General features: G+C 42.1%; 1 protein-coding gene across 1 annotated transcript in view; it reads right to left on the bottom strand.

Annotated features, from left to right (window-relative positions):
* The window catches only part of nt5dc1 (5'-nucleotidase domain containing 1), an 81,059-nt gene that overhangs the window by 14,006 nt on the left and 46,273 nt on the right, over positions 1-20,780 (bottom strand). Inside the window, exon 9 of the mRNA XM_030721010.1 lies at positions 12,175-12,296. Coding sequence (XP_030576870.1) covers positions 12,175-12,296 — 122 coding nt within the window. The remainder of the gene's footprint in view (positions 1-12,174; positions 12,297-20,780) is intronic.

Here is a 20,780-nt window from a genome sequence, read left to right as displayed (position 1 = left end):
CAAAAAAAATCACCTGACAAAAACTACGTAACGCCTTCTGGTTATTATTGGCTCTGAAAAACCCATTTCATAGCCTATTAACTGGCCGCGTCTGGTCCGCCGGCCGAATGAAGTGTATTTTATATGGCAGGCTAGACCCTCCCATTTTGACTGACACCTCATTCGGCCAATCATGTTAAGAAATGGGTTTGCTAGAGCCAGTGATACTCAGAGGGCGTCACGTAGCTTTGTCAGGTGATTTGGTGCAGCCAGTTACATGATTGGCCGAATGAGGTGTCAATAAAAATGGGAGGGTCTAGCCTGCCATATAAAAGGGACTACAAACGGCCCTTCAGGGCCCTGGCCAGTTAAGGGGCTACGTTTGCATATATTTGCCTGGGAAAATTGATCAGTTAGTGCCCTACCGATCACAGCGTCCATCCTTCGTGTTTGATGTTGCATTCTGTGTTCTCTGATCAATGATAGGAAGAATGTGTGGGCTCACTTTGCTGCTTTTAATGAAAACTGAGCTACGAATACTTATTAAACACCTTCATACAAGCTTAGTATGAAATTGACAAGAAGAAGAACAACACTGGTGAGCTTCTCAAAGGTAGCCACAGCCATGGCTATCCATGGCTCAAACCTGTTAGGCCAAGGGTTAACACAATCTAGACTTTGTGGAAGTTGATTTAGAAAGCAAGTGAAAGTTCACTTTCTGACATACTTGGGGTTTTTTTGTAGATAATGCAAGGTGTCAAAGACGTGGCATCAGTTATCTTCCACGACGATAAATTTCATAAACTACATGGAAATAAAAACTGCTTTAGGTCCCCAGGACTTGGAGGATAGGTCACAATCATAGCAGTGTTGAACCTTAGTGTAAATAACCTTCCTTCCTGTTCATGCAGTTCAAGTCAGTTCACGCTGGACAAAAAGGGCCTATATCTGAAACGATCCAACAGTATACAATTTTATGGATCATTCACAAATCCATAATGTTTACGGAGATAATACAGGGTTTCTGATCTGTCACAGGCAGTTATACATGATATTGTCCAGATGTGATTATTGTAAAATACACTGATCAAGCATAACATTATCATCACCTGCCTATATTGTGTTGGTCCCCTTTTTGCTGCAGTCTGAGAGTGAAGTGCATTATTGGGGTGATATGGAACTATGAGGTCTTTAAGATAAGACGGGGCCTGATAACTCAAGCCCTTGTATGTGAGGAGAAAGATTTTAAATTTGATTCTGGATTTAACAGGGAACCAATGAAGAGAAGCCAATATGGGAGAAATATCTCTTTCTGTTAACTGAAATCCAAACCAAGCAGCAAAAATATGTCAAGATCAGTAAACCAAGCCTGGAATTCTTGAATTCCGGTAAGTCACCAGAGAACCTGAGGCAGGGGGATATGCCAGTTAATAACATCATTGTATTATTAGGTTTAGAGTCTCACTTTCTAGCAAGTTCCATTTTTAGCATCTCTGCAGGTCATAGCAATAGCGGGCTGAATTGGTCAGCATAGCTGAATTTTGTTTCTCATTTAGTAGTTTTTTTGTTTTTTATGTGAAAACTTTGTCAGTTTTGATGCCTAAAATCTCTCTTAGCAACTTTGCAACTAGAGTAAGTGGCAGAACAGCACCCATGTAGGCCTTAATGAGGCCACTGTGCTACATGCAACATGGGGCTTGGAACACAGGGGGTGGGGGTGGGGGGCAACAGCACAGTGGGCCAACAGACCATTTTGTCCTTTATGCTGTACATGTTTAAAATGCAGTTAAAGCTAAGTTTTTACCTGTGCTGCTTTACTCAAAACAGCACAGGCAGCACAGAAGGAACTAGCCAGTCAATTCTGATCATGTCCAATCAGCCCAGTCATGACCTCAATAGTTTTAGCAGTGTGCTGTAAGCAAATTGTAATCTTCCCTGAATGCCTCTATTCAACCCACCTGCCTTAAGTCCTGTCAGGTGAAAGTGGAGAGAACTGAAAACACAGAGTGCTTCAGGTCCACCCAGAGGAGTGTTTAAAGCAGCTACAAGTGCGTATAAGGTTGACACTAAATTCCACAAGAGCTTTCTCCACGTGGCTGGGGAACAGAGGGGGCATTGAGCAAAGGGGTGGGAGGAGGGGGGAACTGTGGATGTGGACGATGATGAGTACTATTGGCTGGACCTGGAGTTGGCCAGTGCAGCTTTGCCTGTGCCTGATCTATTACATATCCTTTCCCCTGCCTTTTTGCTTTGTCCTTTGACACACTAAAAGTTTTTTTGTTTTTTTTTTAAAGAAATTTTACCTGCTCTTATAGTTCTTAGCATGGCTGGTAGCTAGACTACGGAGAGTCAAAATGAAACTATGTGCCCAGGGAGTTTACCTTAGTTTCCATCACTGCTGTGTGTATTTGCCCCCCAGACCTATAACACAAAAGAAGCTACGAGTGTTCTCTAACGATCAGTGAGTTGCAGTCTGCTCACACTGAGGGTGGTTTCATTGTTGCGTGGGATTTTAACCAGGCCAACATGAAGACAGTTCCACATTTTTACCACCATGTGATCTGTGCAACCAGGAGAGTGAAAACATTAGACATGATCTAAACCAACATGAAAGATGCATTCATAGCAGCCAAATGTTTTAACATTGCAATGTTCAGCAAGCTGGCATTACGTTTTATACAGTTGTTTTGACCACTGGGCTGGGCCACCCTATGACTGAATGAAACCATATAATGCGAATAAATGTGAAGTGAATAAAAGGTAAATATAGGACCTTATTTGTGAACATTTCTCTCTGAGTCAAGTCAGATAAAGTTTACTGGTAATTTTGGTAAAAACATTAACTTAGTCAAACTCTAAGTGACTGATTTAGATGATGATGGAAGCTTGGTCATTAACTGTAAGGTGAGCTAATGTCACAGAACACTTAAAGTCTGGAAACCAAGGTAGCAGCCATCCATTCTTCTTTTGAGAAACAGTATGTATAATATAAGGGAACAAAGCAGATTATATAAATTTGGATACTGCTACTCAGGCAATATAACATATCATATTGCTTGTGGATCAATATGTCTTTCACATCCCAAGATGTCTTTCTTAATTTGAAGATGAAGATCGTGGCAAATAAACATGTTTATATCTCAAGACTGTTATGTAAAAATTATATTTGAAGGGAAATTAGGTCCTTTCAGACACATTCACATACCCCCATGAGCCTACACAGGCACACTGACTTTTTCCTTTAGATGAGTTCCACAAAAGCCACAAGCCAAATAGTTTTCATTGCAATATATAATGGGAGTTTTGTGGCTGGCTTGTCGTTAGACTGTTGAGAGCTGATGATTCAGCATTTTTTCTGAGCCATTTGGCCTGACATTTTTTTCTTTTATGTAGTAGTGTTCTGTGCCCTGCTTTTGAAGAAACTCTTACTTTGATGTTCCAGACATCATTTTATTGCTTGTTCTTATGTTAAAATTTTTGAATGTCATGCACATGGAAGCTTGTGTGCCTGAAAGCAAGCTGCATTGCTTGCCAAACACCAGATGTAAGCTATTATTTAATACAGGGATCCTCAAATCCAGGCCTCGAGGTCCGGTGTCCTGCAGGTTTTAGATGTGTCCATGATCCAACAAATTTGATTCAAGTGGCTGAATTACCTCCTCAGTATGCAGTCAGGTTCTCCACAGTCCTGCTAATAACTTCTATATTTGATTCAGGTGTGTTGGATCAGGGACACAACTAAAACCTACAGGACACCGGACCTCGAGGCCTGGATTTGAAGATCCCTGCTCTAATAGATACACTATATTGCCGAAAATATTCACTCACCCATCCAAATTACTGCATTTAGGTGTTCCAGTCACTTCCATGGACACAGGTGTATAAAACCAAGTACCTAGGTGTGCAGAATGCTTCTACAAACATTTGTGAAAGAATGGATCATTCTCAGGAGCTCAGTGAATTCCAGCATGGTTGCTGCCTGTGCAACAAGTCCAGTCTAGAACTTTCCTCGCTACTAAGTATACCACAGTCTACTGTTAATGGGATTATAACAAAGTGGAAGTGATTGGGAATGGCAACAACTCAGCCAGGAAGTGGTAGGCCATGTAAACTCACAGAGCAGGATCAGCAGATGCTGAGACACAGAGGTCACCAACTTTGTGCATAGTCAAGTGCTATGGACCTCAAACTTCATGTGGCCTTCAGATTAGCTCAAGAGCAGAGCCTGACATCACAGAGCGCAATGCAAAGTGTCGGATGTAGTGGTGTAAAGCACGCCCCCACTGGACTCTACAGGACTGGAGACGTGTTCTCTGGAGCGACAAATTATTTTTCTCCGTCTGGCAATCCAATGGATGAGTCTGGGCTTGGTGGTTGCCAGGAGAACAGTACTGTGCCAAGTGTAAAGTTTGGAGGAGGGGGGATTAAAGAACTTGTAATGCTTCAGCCTTCCTAAGACTTTTTGGACAATTTCATGTTTCCAACTTTGTGGGAACAGTTTAGGGATGGCCCCTTCCTGTTCCAACATGACTGCGCACCAGTGCACAAAGTAGGTCCACAAAGACATGGATGAGTGAGTTTGGTGTGGAAGAACTTGACTGGCCTGCACGGAGTCCTGACCTCAACCTGATAGAACACCTTTGGGATGAATTAAAGCAGAGACTATGAGCCAGGCCTTTGCATCCTACATCAGTCTGACCTCACATATGTGCTTCTGGAAGAATGGTCAAAAATTCCCATAAACCTTGTGGAAAGCCTTCCCAGAAGAATTGAGCCATCCAATCTCAACTGTGTCTCTTACATACTCGTTTGTAATCCTGTCCATCCATGTCCTTGTCAACTAAAATCTTAACATCATCAACTCTGAGATGTCAGATCCTATTATTTCAACCTAGATGGTACAAAAGCCAGGGTACTCCTTGTGAAGGTCCCAAACTTGGATAAGTGAATCAGGAAGGGCATCTGGTATAAAATCAATATCAAATCAAATATGTTAAAATGTTTTATCTACATGAGTATTTAATGGAGATTTAACAAAGTTATTATTATAGGTAAAGAAAGCTAGAAATGTTCACCTTTATTAGTGAGTCAGAGAAGCTCACTTCTGATCGATGACAGCAACAATGAGGTGTGTTGTTGAGGATATGCTGAACTTTTCTGTCAGTAAGCAATGCTGTTTTTTGTAGCTGTATTTGACATAATGTGAGAATGAAATCAAACTGGAAGAGTTGTTTTTTTTTGAATACTCGAGCCTAACATGAGCTGGCATAATGTTAGCTGTTGTTTAGCCGGATCTCATCAGCTATCCGGAGACAGGAAGGTTGTGTGTCTAATCTGCTGACAATAAGTACTACAAGGTTATGTGTTTTTTAGAGCTCTGACTTCAGTTCAGGAGATGAGGGTTGAGGTGAGGAACAAGAGGGTGACATTTTATTAAGATGCCGTCATGTTATCCCTTTCCGTCACATTTTCCCTTCTTTGGTGACGAGGACGCCTTCTCTGTTGATAAAATATAGTCCTTCATATTCATATCTTGAGTCTGAATGTACAGACACAAATTCAGTTCACTTCACTTCAGTTTTATTTATAAAGCACCAAATCACAATAAACAGTTGCCTCAAAGTGCTTTATATTGTAAGGTAAAGACCCTACAATAATAAAATGTCCACAGGAGGTGAATGCCTATGACTTCTGGGGGTGGCTGTGGTTCAGGAGGTAGAGCAGGCCATCTACTAATCGTAAGGTTTGTGGTTCGATAAAAACAATGAGTAACAAAGGAAAGCATGGTAAAGGCTTCATGTTACAGCAAAACACTGAACCAAAGAGTTAGAAGAACCAGTCTGTTTTCTTCAAATAGTGGAAGCAGGTATAGGTTTGATTTATACACTGATGCATTAGACTACGTAAATTTCACTAAAAACTGGAAAGACCAAGGTGTTTCAAAACTTTTCACCACTACTGTAGTTACCTCAACTAGACAGAGATGTAAAGAGTGAGCATGAAAACTCAAACATGGACTTGGGTGGAAAACTTTGGTCTTCAGCAGTCATGAAGATTGGGAAAAACAATGTACTCTTAAAGACTGGAGTTTATGCACAAACAGAACCACTTCAAGAGAAGGATTCCCACAAAAATGCTTGACATGACTCACCAATCCATCCATCCACTGCGAAACAGTAGAGCAATGCATGCAATAACAAGGCAACAAGACCAGCAAAGTAATTATTCACAACTTATCCACAGCTGTTAGCCTGTGAAGGTGTTCACTAAATCTGGATGTTTTGAAGAAGAAGAAGAAGAAGAAGAAGAAACAGCCTTTATTGTCCCACAGAGGGGAAATTTGGGTGTAACAGCAGCCGCAGTTATTATAAATATAAATAAGATATAATAATTCACACTATTAAGAAAAGAATATATATAAAATCAACAAACAATATTAACCTTAATACTACTACTAATAATAACACTATATACAATGTACATGATGTGCCTGTGTGTTGAACCTTAACAGGCCGGACTATTTACAGTATATTATATATTATCCTACATTGTGTAGGTTATTGTGGTTTTTGTTGGGAGCAGTGATGGTTATAAAGTCTTACAGCTGCTGGGAGGAAGGATCTGCGGTAACGCTCCTTTGTGCATTTAGGATGCAGCAGTCTGTCACTGAAGGAGCTCTCCAGCTCAGCAACAGTTTCATGCATGGGATGGGAGACCTTGTCCATCAGTGATGTTATTTTGGTCAGAGTCCTTCTGTCTCCCACCACCTGCACTGAGTCGAGAGGACATCCTAGGACAGAGCTGGCTTTCCTGATGAGCTTGTCTATCCTCTTCCTCTCAGCTGTAGACAAGCTGCTGCTCCAACATACTGCTGCATAGAAGATGGCTGATGCCACCACAGAGTCATAGAAGGTCTTCAGGAGTGTCCCCTGCACTCCAAAAGACCTCAGCCTTCTCAGCAGGTAGAGTCTGCTCTGACCCTTCCTGTAGAGCGCATCAGTGTTATGAGTCCAGTCCAGTTTATTGTTTAGGTGAACACCCAGGTACTTATAAGAGTCCACTATCTCAATGTCCACTCCCTGGATGTTCACCGGTGTCCGTGTGGTGGGTCTGCGCCTGCGGAAATCCACCACCAGCTCCTTGGTTTTAGCGGCGTTGATCAGGAGGTGGTTCCGCTGGCACCAGTCCACAAAGTCCTGAGTCCACTGTCTGTACTCTGAGACATCCTCACCTGTGATGAGGCCAACTATGGCAGAGTCGTCAGAGAACTTCTGCAGATGGCAGCGTGGGGAGTTGATGGAGAAGTCTGCAGTGTAGAGGGTGAAGAGGAACGGTGCCAGCACAGTTCCCTGTGGGGCCCCCGTACTGCAGACCAGCCTGTCAGAGACACAGCCCTGTGTCCTCACGTACTGTGGGCGGTCAGTGAGGTAGTCCAGTATCCACTCGGAGATGTGGTGGTCCACTCCTGACAGTTCCAGCTTGTCTCTCAGAAGTCCTGGCTGGATGGTGTTAAAAGCACTGGAGAAATCAAAGAACATGATCCTCACAGTGCTTCCAGGCTTCTCCAGGTGGGTCAGAGCTCGGTGCAGGAGGTAGATGATGGCGTCATCCACCCCGATGCCAGGCCGGTAGGCGAACTGCAGCGGGTCCAACGAAGACGACACCATGAGGCGTAGATGGTTGAGGACCAGCCTCTCGAGGGTCTTCATTAGATGCGATGTCAGGGCTACCGGCCTGTAGCTGCTGAGATCCTTTGGATGTTTGGTCTTTGGTACCAGTACCACACAGGAGGTCTTCCACAGTTGTGGTACTTTCCCCAGCTTCAAGCTCAGGTTGAACATGTATCCCATGATGCCACACAGCTGATCTGTGCAGCACCTCAGGAGCCTGGAGCTGATGCCGTCTGGACCAGCAGCCTTTCGCACCTTGATCTTACGTAGCTCCTTCCTCACATGATGAGTTGAGAGGGACAAGATGGAGGTGGGGGATGGGGGTTGTGAGATGGAGTCCTCAGAAGTGAAGGGGGTGGGTGATGGCTGAGAGCTGAGAGGTGTGAGGTCCCAAGAAGAAGAAAGGTTGGCAGTCATTAAAGATGGTGGGGCTGACAGCAGGGGGGACTGGGCTGGGGGAGGGGTGGGTGGCTGGTCAAACCTGTTAAAGAACTGGTTCAGGTTGTTCACCCACTCTAAGTCTCCCACAACCCTAGGGCTTGGTTTGTGGCCTGAAATTGAGTTCAAACTCCTCCAAACCCCACTGATGTTGCTCTGCTGTAGCTGGTCCTCCATCTTCTTCCTGTAGATGTTTTTTCCATCCCTGATTTTCCTTCTCAGATCCTTCTGCACGGCTCTCAGCTCCTCCTTATTTCCTGATCTAAAGGCTCTCTTCTTCTCCTTCAGGAGAGCCTTTATTTCAGAGTTGATCCAGGGTTTGTTGTTTGAAAAACACCGTACCCTCCTGGTGGGCACAGTGTTTTCCACGCAGAAATTGATGTAATCAGTGATGCAGTCCGTGATGCTGTCGATGTCCTCCCCATGAGGGGCACAAAGCTCTTCCCACACAGTGGAGCTAAAGCAGTCTCTCAGAGCTTCTTCAGTCTCCTCAGACCATTTCTTCACTGTGTGTGTCACAACTGGTTCTCTGTGTACCAAGGGTTTGTACACAGGCTGGAGATGAACCAGGTTGTGATCTGAGCCCCCCAGGGGAGGCAGAGGTGATGAGCTGTATGCCTCCTTGATGTTGGCATACAGTAGATCCAGTGTGTTGGTATTCCTGGTGTGGCAGGTGACATACTGGGTGAAGGTGGGGAGAGTGGAGGACAGGGAGACGTGGTTAAAGTCCCCTGAGATCAGAAAGAGGGCCTGTGGGTGCTGTGTTTGGAGTCTGCTGGTAGTAGCATGGAGGACATCGCAGGCTGCAGCAGCGTTAGCAGAGGGCGGCACATACACAGTTATCACAATAACATGTGAAAACTCCCGAGGAGTGTGCATTCTGTAGAAACTAATAAAACAGTGATGCATCTCTTCTGGAACTGCATCAAGGCAAGAATCTTCAGGACTGATATGATGTACTTTTTTCTTTAAAAAAGATATTTGGCATAGACAAGTGGTTTTAACAACAATGATATGCTGTGTGTTGTTGATTTATCTTTGATTCTTGGAAAATATGACATCCATAACATCCATATCCACAAACCAAAGTTTAACACATTTTATGCAAGTTTTTTTTATATTATAGGGGTAGGATCATATAAGTTTAAACTTCCTCCTAATTCTTTTATGAGGATAAATGTTGAGTTACTTATATACAGACAATTAATATATTGGGTATTTTTTTTTGTTGAATGCCCATATGTTAGTTGTACTTTATTCTTTTAAATGTTCATAATAAAACTATCTATATGAAGAGCCTGAAGCTTAGCCTTAATGCCAAGGCTCTAAAAACAACTCCTGCATTAAAAAGTATTACGCATTTTGTAATCGAAACCCTTTAGCATTGCATATACAGTTGTGTTCAAAAGTTTACATACATTCATCATAGACATGAATATCATAGTGCGTTTGGGCTTATTTGAACTGTTCATTTTCTGGGGTAAAATGATTGTACAGCATTCATCTTCAATGAAACAAGAATTGGGTGCACAAGTTTTAAATTATTTTGGATTTTCTCAAATCCACACAGGGTCAAAAGTATACCAATATTTGGTTAAATGTCCCTTAGCAAGTTGCACCTTGACCCGATGCTTTTAGTAGCCAAGCAAACAAGCTTCTGGCATAATTCTGGTGGGATATTTGATCACTCTTCTTGGCAGAACTGGTAGAGTTTATGTAAATGAGCTAGTTTCCTGGCACGGGCTGGGCTTTTAAGTATAGTCCACACAAGGTTAAGGTCAGGGCTTTGGGACGGTTATTCCAGCAGCTTAATGTTAGCCTGCTTTATCCATTCCAAAACCAGTTCTGATGTATGTTTGGGATCATTGTCCTGTTGGAACACCCAACTGGGTCCAAGTTTCAGCCATTTAACTGTTGAGTCTGAGGTGAAGTTGAAAAATTTGGAGGTAGTCCTCCTTCACTTTGTGCAATGTACAGTACCAGTGGCAGCAAAACAGCCCCAGAGGGGTGCTGCCACTACCATACTGTACTTGACAGCTGTTACAGTGTTCTTAGGTTTAAAAGCCTAAACCTTTATTCCTCCAAACTTACTTCTTGTCAGTGTGGCCAAATAGCTCAGTCTTTGTCTCATCTGACCATAAAACTTTTCTCCAGAAGACATTTGGCTTGTCCATGTGGGCAAATTTCAGTCAAGCTTGAAGGTTAGGGTAACTTTTGACCACAGCTGACTTTTTTCTTGTCTGCTTTATATGGACTGCCTGTACTATGACTTCAGCTGTCATAGTTGTATTTTTTTGTTCTTTTTCCCCGTATATTGTTTGTGTTCATATAAAGGTTAAAAAATAAATAATGAGGCAGCAACAACCATGAACCCATTACTGTAACTCCTGGTCTGACTAATAGGTAAACTGTATGAGGAAATACAGTACTGTGATGTGTGAAATAGTACATGACTTTAAACTACATTATATAGGTAGCCATCTTGACAGTGCCCATGAACAGTTATTTTAAAGTCCTTGTGTAAATGAACAGTCAGAGAGACAAGATTTTTATGGTCTTCAGGATATAAAAAGTACATTTAGTGAAATTCAATTAAAACAAACCCGCTCTAAAAGTCTGGTGATTTTTGCCACAAAATAAGCTTTAAAAAATCTTTTGTCTGCAAGTTATACCTTTATTATGTGTGCACAAAGTTCCATTTCATTTCATTAATGAGTACTGACACGATTAATGCTTCTGGCTCATCCATGGATGTTGGCTGCTTTTGATGCTTTCTCTGTCAAAATGATGCCACACACTGCTTCAGTAATATTGAAGCTCGGCGCTCTGGGGAGGCCAATCAATGACTGACAGTGTTCCACTGTTTCTATCTAGGTATGCTTTTACTGCACTGGCAGTGTGTTTGACCACTGCCATGCTGAAAAATTAAGCTGCTGCCAATCAAATGCTTTCCAGATGGTATTGCATGGGTTATCAAAATGTGTCTGTACTTTTCTGTTTTCATTAATTTTCATCCCCAACACCACTGACTGAAATGCAGCCCCACACCATGCTAGAGCCTCCATCTGTTTTACAGATGGCTGCAGACACTCACTGTTGTACCTCTCTCCTGACTTCCTCTGTACATACTGATGATGATTTGCACCAAAACCTTCAAATGTGGACTTAAGCCCTGTTGCCACTTATTTTCAGTCCAGTTCTTGCATAATTTGGCATAACTCAGCCTTTTCTTCCTGTTTCCCATCCTTAAGGATGGCTTCTTGACAGCTCCCCTTCCACTGAGACCATTGCTGAAGAGACTTTGGCAAACAGTGAATGGATCAACTGAAAGGCCAGATGCATCTTTCTGGTCTTGTGTCAGGTGTTAACTAGATTTTTCCTATTTCTTAAGGATGTTACTTTCACATACTGTTCATCTGTTGTTGATAGTTTTTCTTCCACTTGTCCAGTTTCTTCAGATTTTTACTCACTACACACCATGCTGAGAAAATACAAGTTTTTATTCCTGTCAAACTGTTTTATTGTTGGCATCTTATGTAGACTCAACTGAATCAATGGGAACAAATTACTAGTAACAAAGTGCTTAAAGAGACAGTTTAAAATGGGTTCTTTGTTATGTGTAGCTACAACACAGGTTCATCCTTTTAGGTAGGTGCCTTTGTTATGCTTGAATGTTTCATAGGTCAGTATTTTGCCATGTGTAATTTGAGAAGCCATCATTGTAACAGTATATACAGAAAAGGTCTCTGAACCAATCACTGTTGTGTGAGACTGTGAATGCGAATCTTGTTTTCTCAAGCTAAGTTCTCCAAACCCGAGAGGGAAAGAAGTCTGTAAGAAGCATCTGTGTGATACATGTTCTATCAGTGTGCTCTCAAGCTGCCCTGCCAACACTCATGCCAGGGGCCACGCTCCTCCTCTTCATCACACTAGTGTGAATCTCCCTGAGCTTGTTTACCATGAAGCCTTCATCCTTTTCAGTCTCTGCCAAATGTGATGTTGGTGCTAACCTCAAAGCGAGCCAGATATGCCCTTCAGCCAGAGGTCTGGCTGCCTGCTTCTGTAGTGTATGAGGTGGTTTGTGTACCTTGGGCTCTGGTTTCCCCGTCATTTTCTTGAGCAGCTCGTGGAGGTGTGGCCAGTTGCCCTGGGAGTACCAGCCGGGTTTGTCCAGTGATGGCAGCCCCTCGCTCTCCTCCACGTCATTCACTGCACAAGCAAAAACAGGGTAATACAACACAGTCGCAACAGTTTGACCAACAAGCCAGCTGCTGCAGGAGCAGACACACCACAAACCTCCAGTCACTCAGCAAGAAACCACACCACTACACCACTCTCCCACACAACCAACAAGGAAACACAGTGGTACATGCACAGTGTCATTTTTATTAACACGGACACTATTAATATTCAAATGAAAACTCAAAACTTGTGAAAAGGGTCAGAAGCCCTGCAGGGAATTAAAGGATAAATTTCAGCAGTTGTGAAAGAAAAGAATAGGGACGCACAAACTGTATACATAAAATGTTAGACTCGACTCTAATTTCTGCTCTTTTTTAAAAATTGCTATATGATTTCACCTTCACCAAGTCTTAAAACTCATTTAACCTTTTAACCTTCTGAGGTCTAAGTCATCATAGGCTGCAATCCCAACACTACCCAAACGCTATACTTTGAAGAAGGCCGGAAAGGACTAGGGCCCCGCCTCCAGCCCGTGCTGAGGGGGCTGGCCTCTGGGGGGGCTGGCTTCCCATTGCCTCGGGTTCTCTGAGGCTCTTGACCCGCAGCTGGGGGAGCTCCCTCTGGGGCCTCTCTGTGCCTTCTGCTGGGGTGGGCATGTGGTTGTCACTGGAATGTATGGCCATGGGTCTTCAATGCTCCTGGGGGGGCTGCGGGTGGCCGGGTCTCCTGGGTCTTTCCCTATCTGCCTCTGGCTTCTGGTGGGCATTGCTGCAGCTTCCTGCCCTCATTATTAAGTACATTTCATTACAGAGACACACACATTCACACTCTTACTCACGCAAAAAAAACCACACAACACAAGTTGTTGGTTTGTGTAGCCATTTTTTTTTTCACACATTTGTTTTTTCCAGGTACTGTTTGTTTTTTGTATGCTTTTTCTTCTTTTTTGTTTTTAACAGGTGCAGCAGTTGATGTGGTTTTCTACTTGTGGTCTGTCCTCTCTGTCCCCTTTTTCTTTTCTTTTTTTTCTTTCTTGCTTTTTTTCCCAGCCTGTCATCTCCAGCATTACTACAAAACATATACATGTATGTGAAAAATAACAAATAAATAAATAAAAGGAAATAAAAAACACTAACAAGCTCATCTTGGAAGAGCAAATATGTTTGGTACAACTGTTCATTCAGATCAGATGTAAAAAAAAAAGAGACATATTCTGATCACCCAGGGTTAGAGTTAGGGTTTACGTTGGTGATGATGACTTGATGGTTAAAATTCCCTGCCATCAATCTGGCAAGATTCACTTCTCTTTAAATGTTCAGGGTTAGGGTTAACCTTAACCTTGAACTGATTCTGTCAGAGCATATAGATTTAATAACGTGTAGTTTTTCGTGTTTCGTAGCCGGTTTCATTTGCAGGCAGCAAAGTGAGCACATGTGAGCTGCTGTTGATGCATACTGCATTCCAGCAGCCATTACCTCAGCTCAGCAGTGGAGGGGAAAACCAGACCGTGAGTGAAAGCAGAGCAGTGAAGACTGGTGCGTTTAGACGCAGCCGTGCCCCTCTTATTTCAGTCCAACTCCAACATACACCACGTGTCGGCCGAGATGTCTTCCAAAACCGCACACTTACCCTCTGAAAAAGTTGGAGCCGTGCATTCAGCCATGCAAAACACCCAGTCATTCTCAGCGCACAGCGCCTGTGAAGAATGACTAAGGGTTTTCCCGTGGTTGGCTACATGTCTTATGTTTGCACAGAAACAAAGCCATTCAGTGAAACCTGTTCAGCGGATTCCAACTGAGAATCAAAGTGCAGTTTCTTCTCGAGAAACTGTTTGTGCAACTAATAAGCAAAAATGTAATTGAAATACAAATGTGTAATGTGCAGCATTTCAGCTAACTGGAGTACAATCACACAACCCACCTTATGATGTGTGAATGAAAATGATTTTGTCGTACAGTGAGTCTCAGCCATTTATGCTTTTATTATTGCTGGATGCCAGTGGGTCACTGCCATCCTTCACTCAGGCTCAAAGTTGAGATAAGCTAAAAACACATTTAACATTTTAAGAGAGGTGAAGAAGAAAGAGCAGCCAGGGTGAAGTGGGTGGAGGGAAGGTGTACGAGATGTTTGTAGACTCTGGAGGTGGCAGAGTTGAAGATGCTAAGATTTTCATTGGGAATGATAAGAATAACAGATATATTGGAGAAAGGATGGAGGAAAAGAGGAAGAGCACAGAGGAGGTTCATGGATGTAGTGAAGGAGGACATGCAGAGGGTTGGTGTGACAAAGGAGGATGGGAAATGGAGGCAGATGATCTGCTGTGGTGACCCCTAAAGGGAGCGACCAAAAAAAGAAAATTATCATATTGTTCTTGGCAGATCCTCTCAATTTTTGCCAGATTGGATGAGAAGCACCTGTGAGTAGGTCTTCCCACTGATGTTCTATGTGGTTAATAACTGACTTTGGCTGGGCCCCTTAATTATAATGCTGAAGCCACTCCCATTTATTTGTGGTTATCATGCTTAAAGGTTTCTTTCTGGACCTTTCCTTTATGTTCTCTCAAGTCTCTGTCTCTGCTGCCGAAAGGCACCCCATAACGATGGGGTGCCACGATGCCACCACCACACTCCACCGTAGGGATGCTTTAAGGAGAAATGCTATTTGGAGTTTTACAAAAAAAGTCCAAGTTTGTGTTTCAACAGACCAGAGAATTTTTTTGCATTTATTAAACTCCAAACATTATCTGAAAAGCATCCTTCAGCCACTCCGCCATAATGTCTGTTTGAAGTGCTGCTGAAATGGTGAATCCTCTAACAGTGGACGATGTTCTGCTACGATGATTGTTAGGTTCCCTGTAAACTCAGTGACCACGAAACACCGTTTGTTTTGGTTTCTCCAAACCAATTATTGAGGTCAATGTTATTCCTTGAAGCCTCTCTAAACTATGTCCTTAGCCCACTTTCTCACAGGATAGTTAAAGCTAAGTGAATACTGACTTTAGGAAAATGTAACATGCAAAAAGAAAAGGGGTGAACAGTTTCTGAAGCTACTGTATAAAACTTATTAACTTTCTGCAGTAAGTCGTCCTATAGACTGGACTTTAAATGTGACATACCTTCCTTGGCTGTTCGAATAAACAGACTCCTTTCTGTGAAGCAGGTAGTTGGCCAGGCAGTGGCCTTTAAGTTGATTCACTGCTACTAAAGACCAGCAGCAGCAGAATGATAAAAAAAACAAAAAAACCCTCACGCTCACTGATAAAACAACAATGTTCCACAGAGTAAGCTTAAACTGAGGTCAAATATGCTATAAATATTATGACAGGAGAGAAACAACAGAAAGAGGGATGAGCACCTGAACATGTGGGGCGCACACACTCAGCTGCAAGGACGCTGGACTGTGAAAGCGATGGGAATGAGTGGTATGTGGTTTGGATTCAGAAAAGTGCAAACAGTGCCGCTGAGATATGCAGCAGCTGTGAAGATGTTCTGTTTATGTACCGCCTTTTTTCTGATGTTACTGGTGACGTTTTTTACAGTTTTCAGTGTCATTTTATATGTGACACTTTCAGTTTCTTGTTCATTTGTCCCATCACGGTCAAGCTGAGATAATATCTCAAGTTGATTTAAATTGTTGAATTTGTACTTTACACTGCATAAAAAGTGGGTTTTTCGACAGTTTCTTGTATGTAATATTGCCGCGCGCCTTGATCTTTAGGGCTCTCAGCAGGAGGCTTTGGCCAGAACAGTAAACTGTAGGGAAACTGCCGTGGACTCTGTGTCAGTGCTCCCTCAGCTCCCCCCTCTCCTCAGGTCTGGCTCTCATATGTAAAGGAGGTTTCTGTGAGTCATACAAATGCAAAGCAAGTGCTCACCAGGGGTCACCAGTAGAGGGGTGGCTGTAGCTCAGTAGGTAGAGCAGGTCACCTACTGATCGGAAGGTCAGTGGTTCGATTCCTGGTTACTCCGGGCTACATGCCAATGTATCCTTGGGCAAGATACTTAACCCCAAGTTGCTCTCCGACCGTCCCGTCGGAGTATGAATGTGTGTGAATGTTAGCTAATTAAAAGCACTTAGCTTAGTAAACATGGAAGTGCTTGTATGAATGGGAGTGCATGGGTGAATGTAAAACGTGTTGTATAAGCGCTTTGAGTGGTCTGACTGAGTAGAAAAGCGCTATATAAGAGCTAGTCCATTTACCAATACTCACCAGTGGTCTACCCCTCCCAACAGTTGTAAGCAGCATATTTTTATTTTGAGATATATGTAATCAAATTTACATCATCATCTTTTAAGCTTTTTTCCATTTCAATGTGACTACACATAAATTATACAGCGGAACATTCAAACAAGACTAAACTCAGAAGAAGTCATTCTATTTTATAAATTAGTATTATCTAGTTGGAAATATACTTTTGGACGTTTTCAGCTTTTGTCCCTTTTTCCAATAAGTCTGTGAGCTTCTGTCTGTGAGCTTCTGTCTGTGAGCCTTTGTCATGGAGTTTTTTGTGAACCCTGAACTTTAGTGGACTGAGGGAGATAAACAAAGGCTATAACCTGATTTTGGTGACACCACAAGCATTATTTTCATTGAAAAGCAAACTCAGTTTTCAGTCTAATTCACTGTAATAAAAAGTCTGTCACACCATCATCCTCTCCTGTGCAGTGGCTTCTCAGCTAGCATTGAACATTCAGACAACATCCCATGAACACTGCTATAAACGTTCAGTGAATGTTCACATGCATTAATGACATTAAAGACTACCAAGGCAGATGTAATAAGAAAACATATAAACATATAAAACATATAAACTTATATAAATAAAATATATTTATTTTATTATATTTTATTTATATATATTATATATATAAACTAAAAATCAGAAACAAAGCAGCAGTATTCAATGTGTGGAGGAGAGAAGAACTTAAAATGTTTTTACTCTTATTTATTTTCACCTTTATTTTCCACAGACTGTGTTCGCCTCACAACGCGAGTGTGAGTGTTCCTAATGTGTGGACCGTGATATAATTGTGTGTAAGTATCTATTGGTGTTGTTTGTTTGTGTGTTTTTTGCCTGAAAATGTTTATGTATGCACTGTGTTTATGCTCTTTATTTACAATGTACACAAATGTTTTCCAGCTTCTTGTTAAACCTACAGACGGTCCGCCGCAGCATCTGCTACAGTCAGCCTCACGTTCAGGGAAAGGCGGCAGCCATTAAAAATCCTGCCCGGTGACGTGCAAGAAGGAAGCCGGTAAGACGTGTTGGATTGTTTTGTTGGTCTGCTGTATTTGTGTAGTTAGCTTGGAAATGCAGTTTTATTTTTGGGAAATATTACTTATTGTTTTTTTTAACTTTATATAAAATCTGGCTTCTTTTGAACAACCCAAAATGTCTATAAAAAGATGATTCAGTGAAGGTGAAAATAATTAACATTCAATGTTTATAGTTTCAGCAGCTGTAACATTTTGGGACCTAAAAGATACAAAGTGTATAATCATTTTAAAGGTGCCTCAAGGGTTAATGACCAAAATCACTGAAGTACTTTTATCAGTGTTACATTTTTTCAAAGTACTTGTTCATTTGTCTTTTATTCACAGGATGCAGGAGTTGGTACTTTGTCAGATAACCATTGTTTCTGATGACAAAGATGGGCTGATAAATTTTTTTTTTTTGCATTCAGGGTCTTATCTGCTATGTGTGCATTCAAAGTCAAGAGACTCAAACTTTCAGTGTAGTTTCCTGATTTTTCACAATATTTCATATAGTTTCATAATGACTTAATGTGTGCTCTGTGTCAACAGCTGCTGGAGGCGAGGACGAGTGTCCTGGCAGTGAAGGAGGTTGCCTTCTGGGACGGTGTCACCACTGACCTCATGTTGGATGAGGAGGATGGCGTCTCAGAGGGCGTATCGGGCTGGATTAAGACCCCCAAGCTTCCCCAGCCAGGAGCTCAGTGACCTCTGAGCCAAACTGCAAGACAGACTAGAAGCTCACCCTAAATACAACGCCGTGCACCATAAGTGTTTGTATGCTGGACCATGCTCTGAGAGAAAGCTGCCACCACATGGCCCAGAAGTAGCAAAGCATTATATGTCATAATGTTTTTGTTTTCTTTATATATATATATATATATATATATTTGGATTATATGATGTGTGTGTGTGTGTGTGTGTGTGTGTGTGTGTGTGTGTGTGTGTGCATATTGCTTTGTAAATAAAAAAAAAAAAAAGAAATTCAAACTTGTGCCTCACAATTTGTTTCTCTTAATTGAATTCCTTTTAGTTGAGGTTATTAGCATGGCATGAATACAACATAACATACAAGGTATATCACAGAAATAATAATTAAAAATAATTTTTATTACTGGGTTATTATTTATTAGGGAGGGGCTTACCCAGACCTGTCTTTATAAAGGCCAATGGGGGACAGATCTACCAACCAATCACATGTGAGTGCTGAACTGTGATGGCATTTTTTTCATCCAATGACTGAGAAGCCACGTGGGTCTCTAGCCGCTGCTTCGGCTTGCAGCGCTGCTATTCATATGTAAAGTAGAGGCGTTAACACCTCCCGCTGGCCGGCTCCCCCGTACCTTTACCCCCTGCTGCTTCTGGTGGTACGTAAACGACCATATCCGTCTCAGGCGAACGAAAATGCGCATCCCCGTATGCTGACGAAAGCTGCCGTTTACTAGCGGCGCCCGCGTCAGTATACGGGGTCGAATATGCTTCTTTTCGTGCAGTGTTATAGCTTTTCACTGTAAGCTTAAATAGGGTCCCAAAGAGATGTCAGTGCAAGTGAGGAAGGCCATCATTAGGCTGAAAACCCAAAATAGATGGCAAAAGAGTGGCCAAATCCATCAAATTAATTTGGTATTATGAATGGACTAGTTCTTCTATAGTGCGTTTCTACTCTTACTGAGCACTCAAAGTGCTTTTACTGTCTACCATTCACACACATTCATATTCCAATGCTTGCATCAGAGAGCAACTTGGGGTTCAGTATCTTGCCAAGGATACTTTGGCATGCGGCCCAGAGCAGCCAGGAATTGAACTGCCAACCTTCTGATTAGTAGGTGACCTGCTCTACCTCCTGAACTACAGCCACCCATAAAAAGAAGGAATGTATTGATCAGCTCAGCAATACCAAAAGGCCTTCAAGACCACAGAAGACAACTGAATTGCGTGATGATAGAATTCCCTCTGTGGTTAAGAAAAACAGCATCTAACCAAGCCAAGAACACTCTCGAGGAAGTAGGTATATCATTGTCAAAGTCTACAATGAACAAACAGCTTCACAAATGTAAATACAACAACGTGCACTCAAGAACACGAAAGGCAGATTAGAAAACATCTAAGAGCCTGCACAGTTCTGATAAATCTGGACAGATAAAACCCAGATTAACCCAGAATGATGGGAAGAGAAAAGTATGGAGAAGGAGAGAAACAGCTCTTGAGCTGAAGAATACCACATCATCTGTCAAACATGGCGGAGGCAGTGTTATGGCATGGGCATGCATGATAGAAGTAACAGGATAAATGGTGAAATTTACAGGGCTAAACTCAGATTCAGTCAAATGCCGCAAAACTGATTGGATAGCGGTCTACAGTGCAAAAGCAAAGCAAAGCATACTGACGAACAAACCCAAGAGTTCATCAAAGCAAAGAAATGGGATATTCTCCAATTTTCACGTCAGTCAGCTGATCTCGACTCTCGAATAGAGTATGCTTTTCAGTTACTGAAGACAAAACTGAAGGCAGAGAAAACATGTAGTAACTGAAGGCAACTGCAGTGAAGGCCTAGCAGAGCATGTCAAGTGAGGAAACACCATTCGGTGATGTCCATGGACTCTAGACTTCAGGCAGTCATTGAGTACAAAGGATTTTTCATCTCAGTATTAAAAACAATATTTATATTTAAAATTATGTTAGTTTGTCCAATTACTTTTGAGCCTCTAGAGTTTTACTTTTGAGTTACACAGAACTGCTGCATCAGAGGGGTAGTGGGAACAGTGTGTGCACTGCAAGTCAAAGTACCATAAATGATGATTTTACATACAGAGCATATGAGTGGATGGAGTATGATGCACTTTTATGGATTAAACTGGTCCCACCTTTATATCTACAGCAGTAAAATACAACCGTCACACCTTTAATATGAAACATGCTGTAAAAGTGCCATTGCTGCCATAATTTTTACTTGAAGCGGTTTTCTTTCATATTGGACAGATCTCAAAAAAATTTAAAGCCCATACTTCATTTCAAAAAGTACAAACACAGCACATCAAATGCTGCAAGTGAAAAATTAGTTTCTAAAACTGTTCTGAAAAATGTGCGCTCATCTGGAATCTGATTCCTGCAACGTGTTTCAAAAGGCATAGGATCGTGTCTATGAACATGATGCTTCACCTCTTCATTTAAATTCAAAGCTGATTGGTCAGACCAGAGGACTGTTAGGTTGCCAGGAACGCAGCTTTTTGACCATGACCCTAAGTACACTATCCAGG

The sequence above is a fragment of the Archocentrus centrarchus genome, chromosome 24 (assembly GCF_007364275.1).
Source record: "Archocentrus centrarchus isolate MPI-CPG fArcCen1 chromosome 24, fArcCen1, whole genome shotgun sequence".
In the NCBI taxonomy this organism is placed as follows: Eukaryota; Metazoa; Chordata; class Actinopteri; order Cichliformes; family Cichlidae; genus Archocentrus; species Archocentrus centrarchus.
This window is presented reverse-complemented; position numbering and strand designations above follow the sequence as displayed.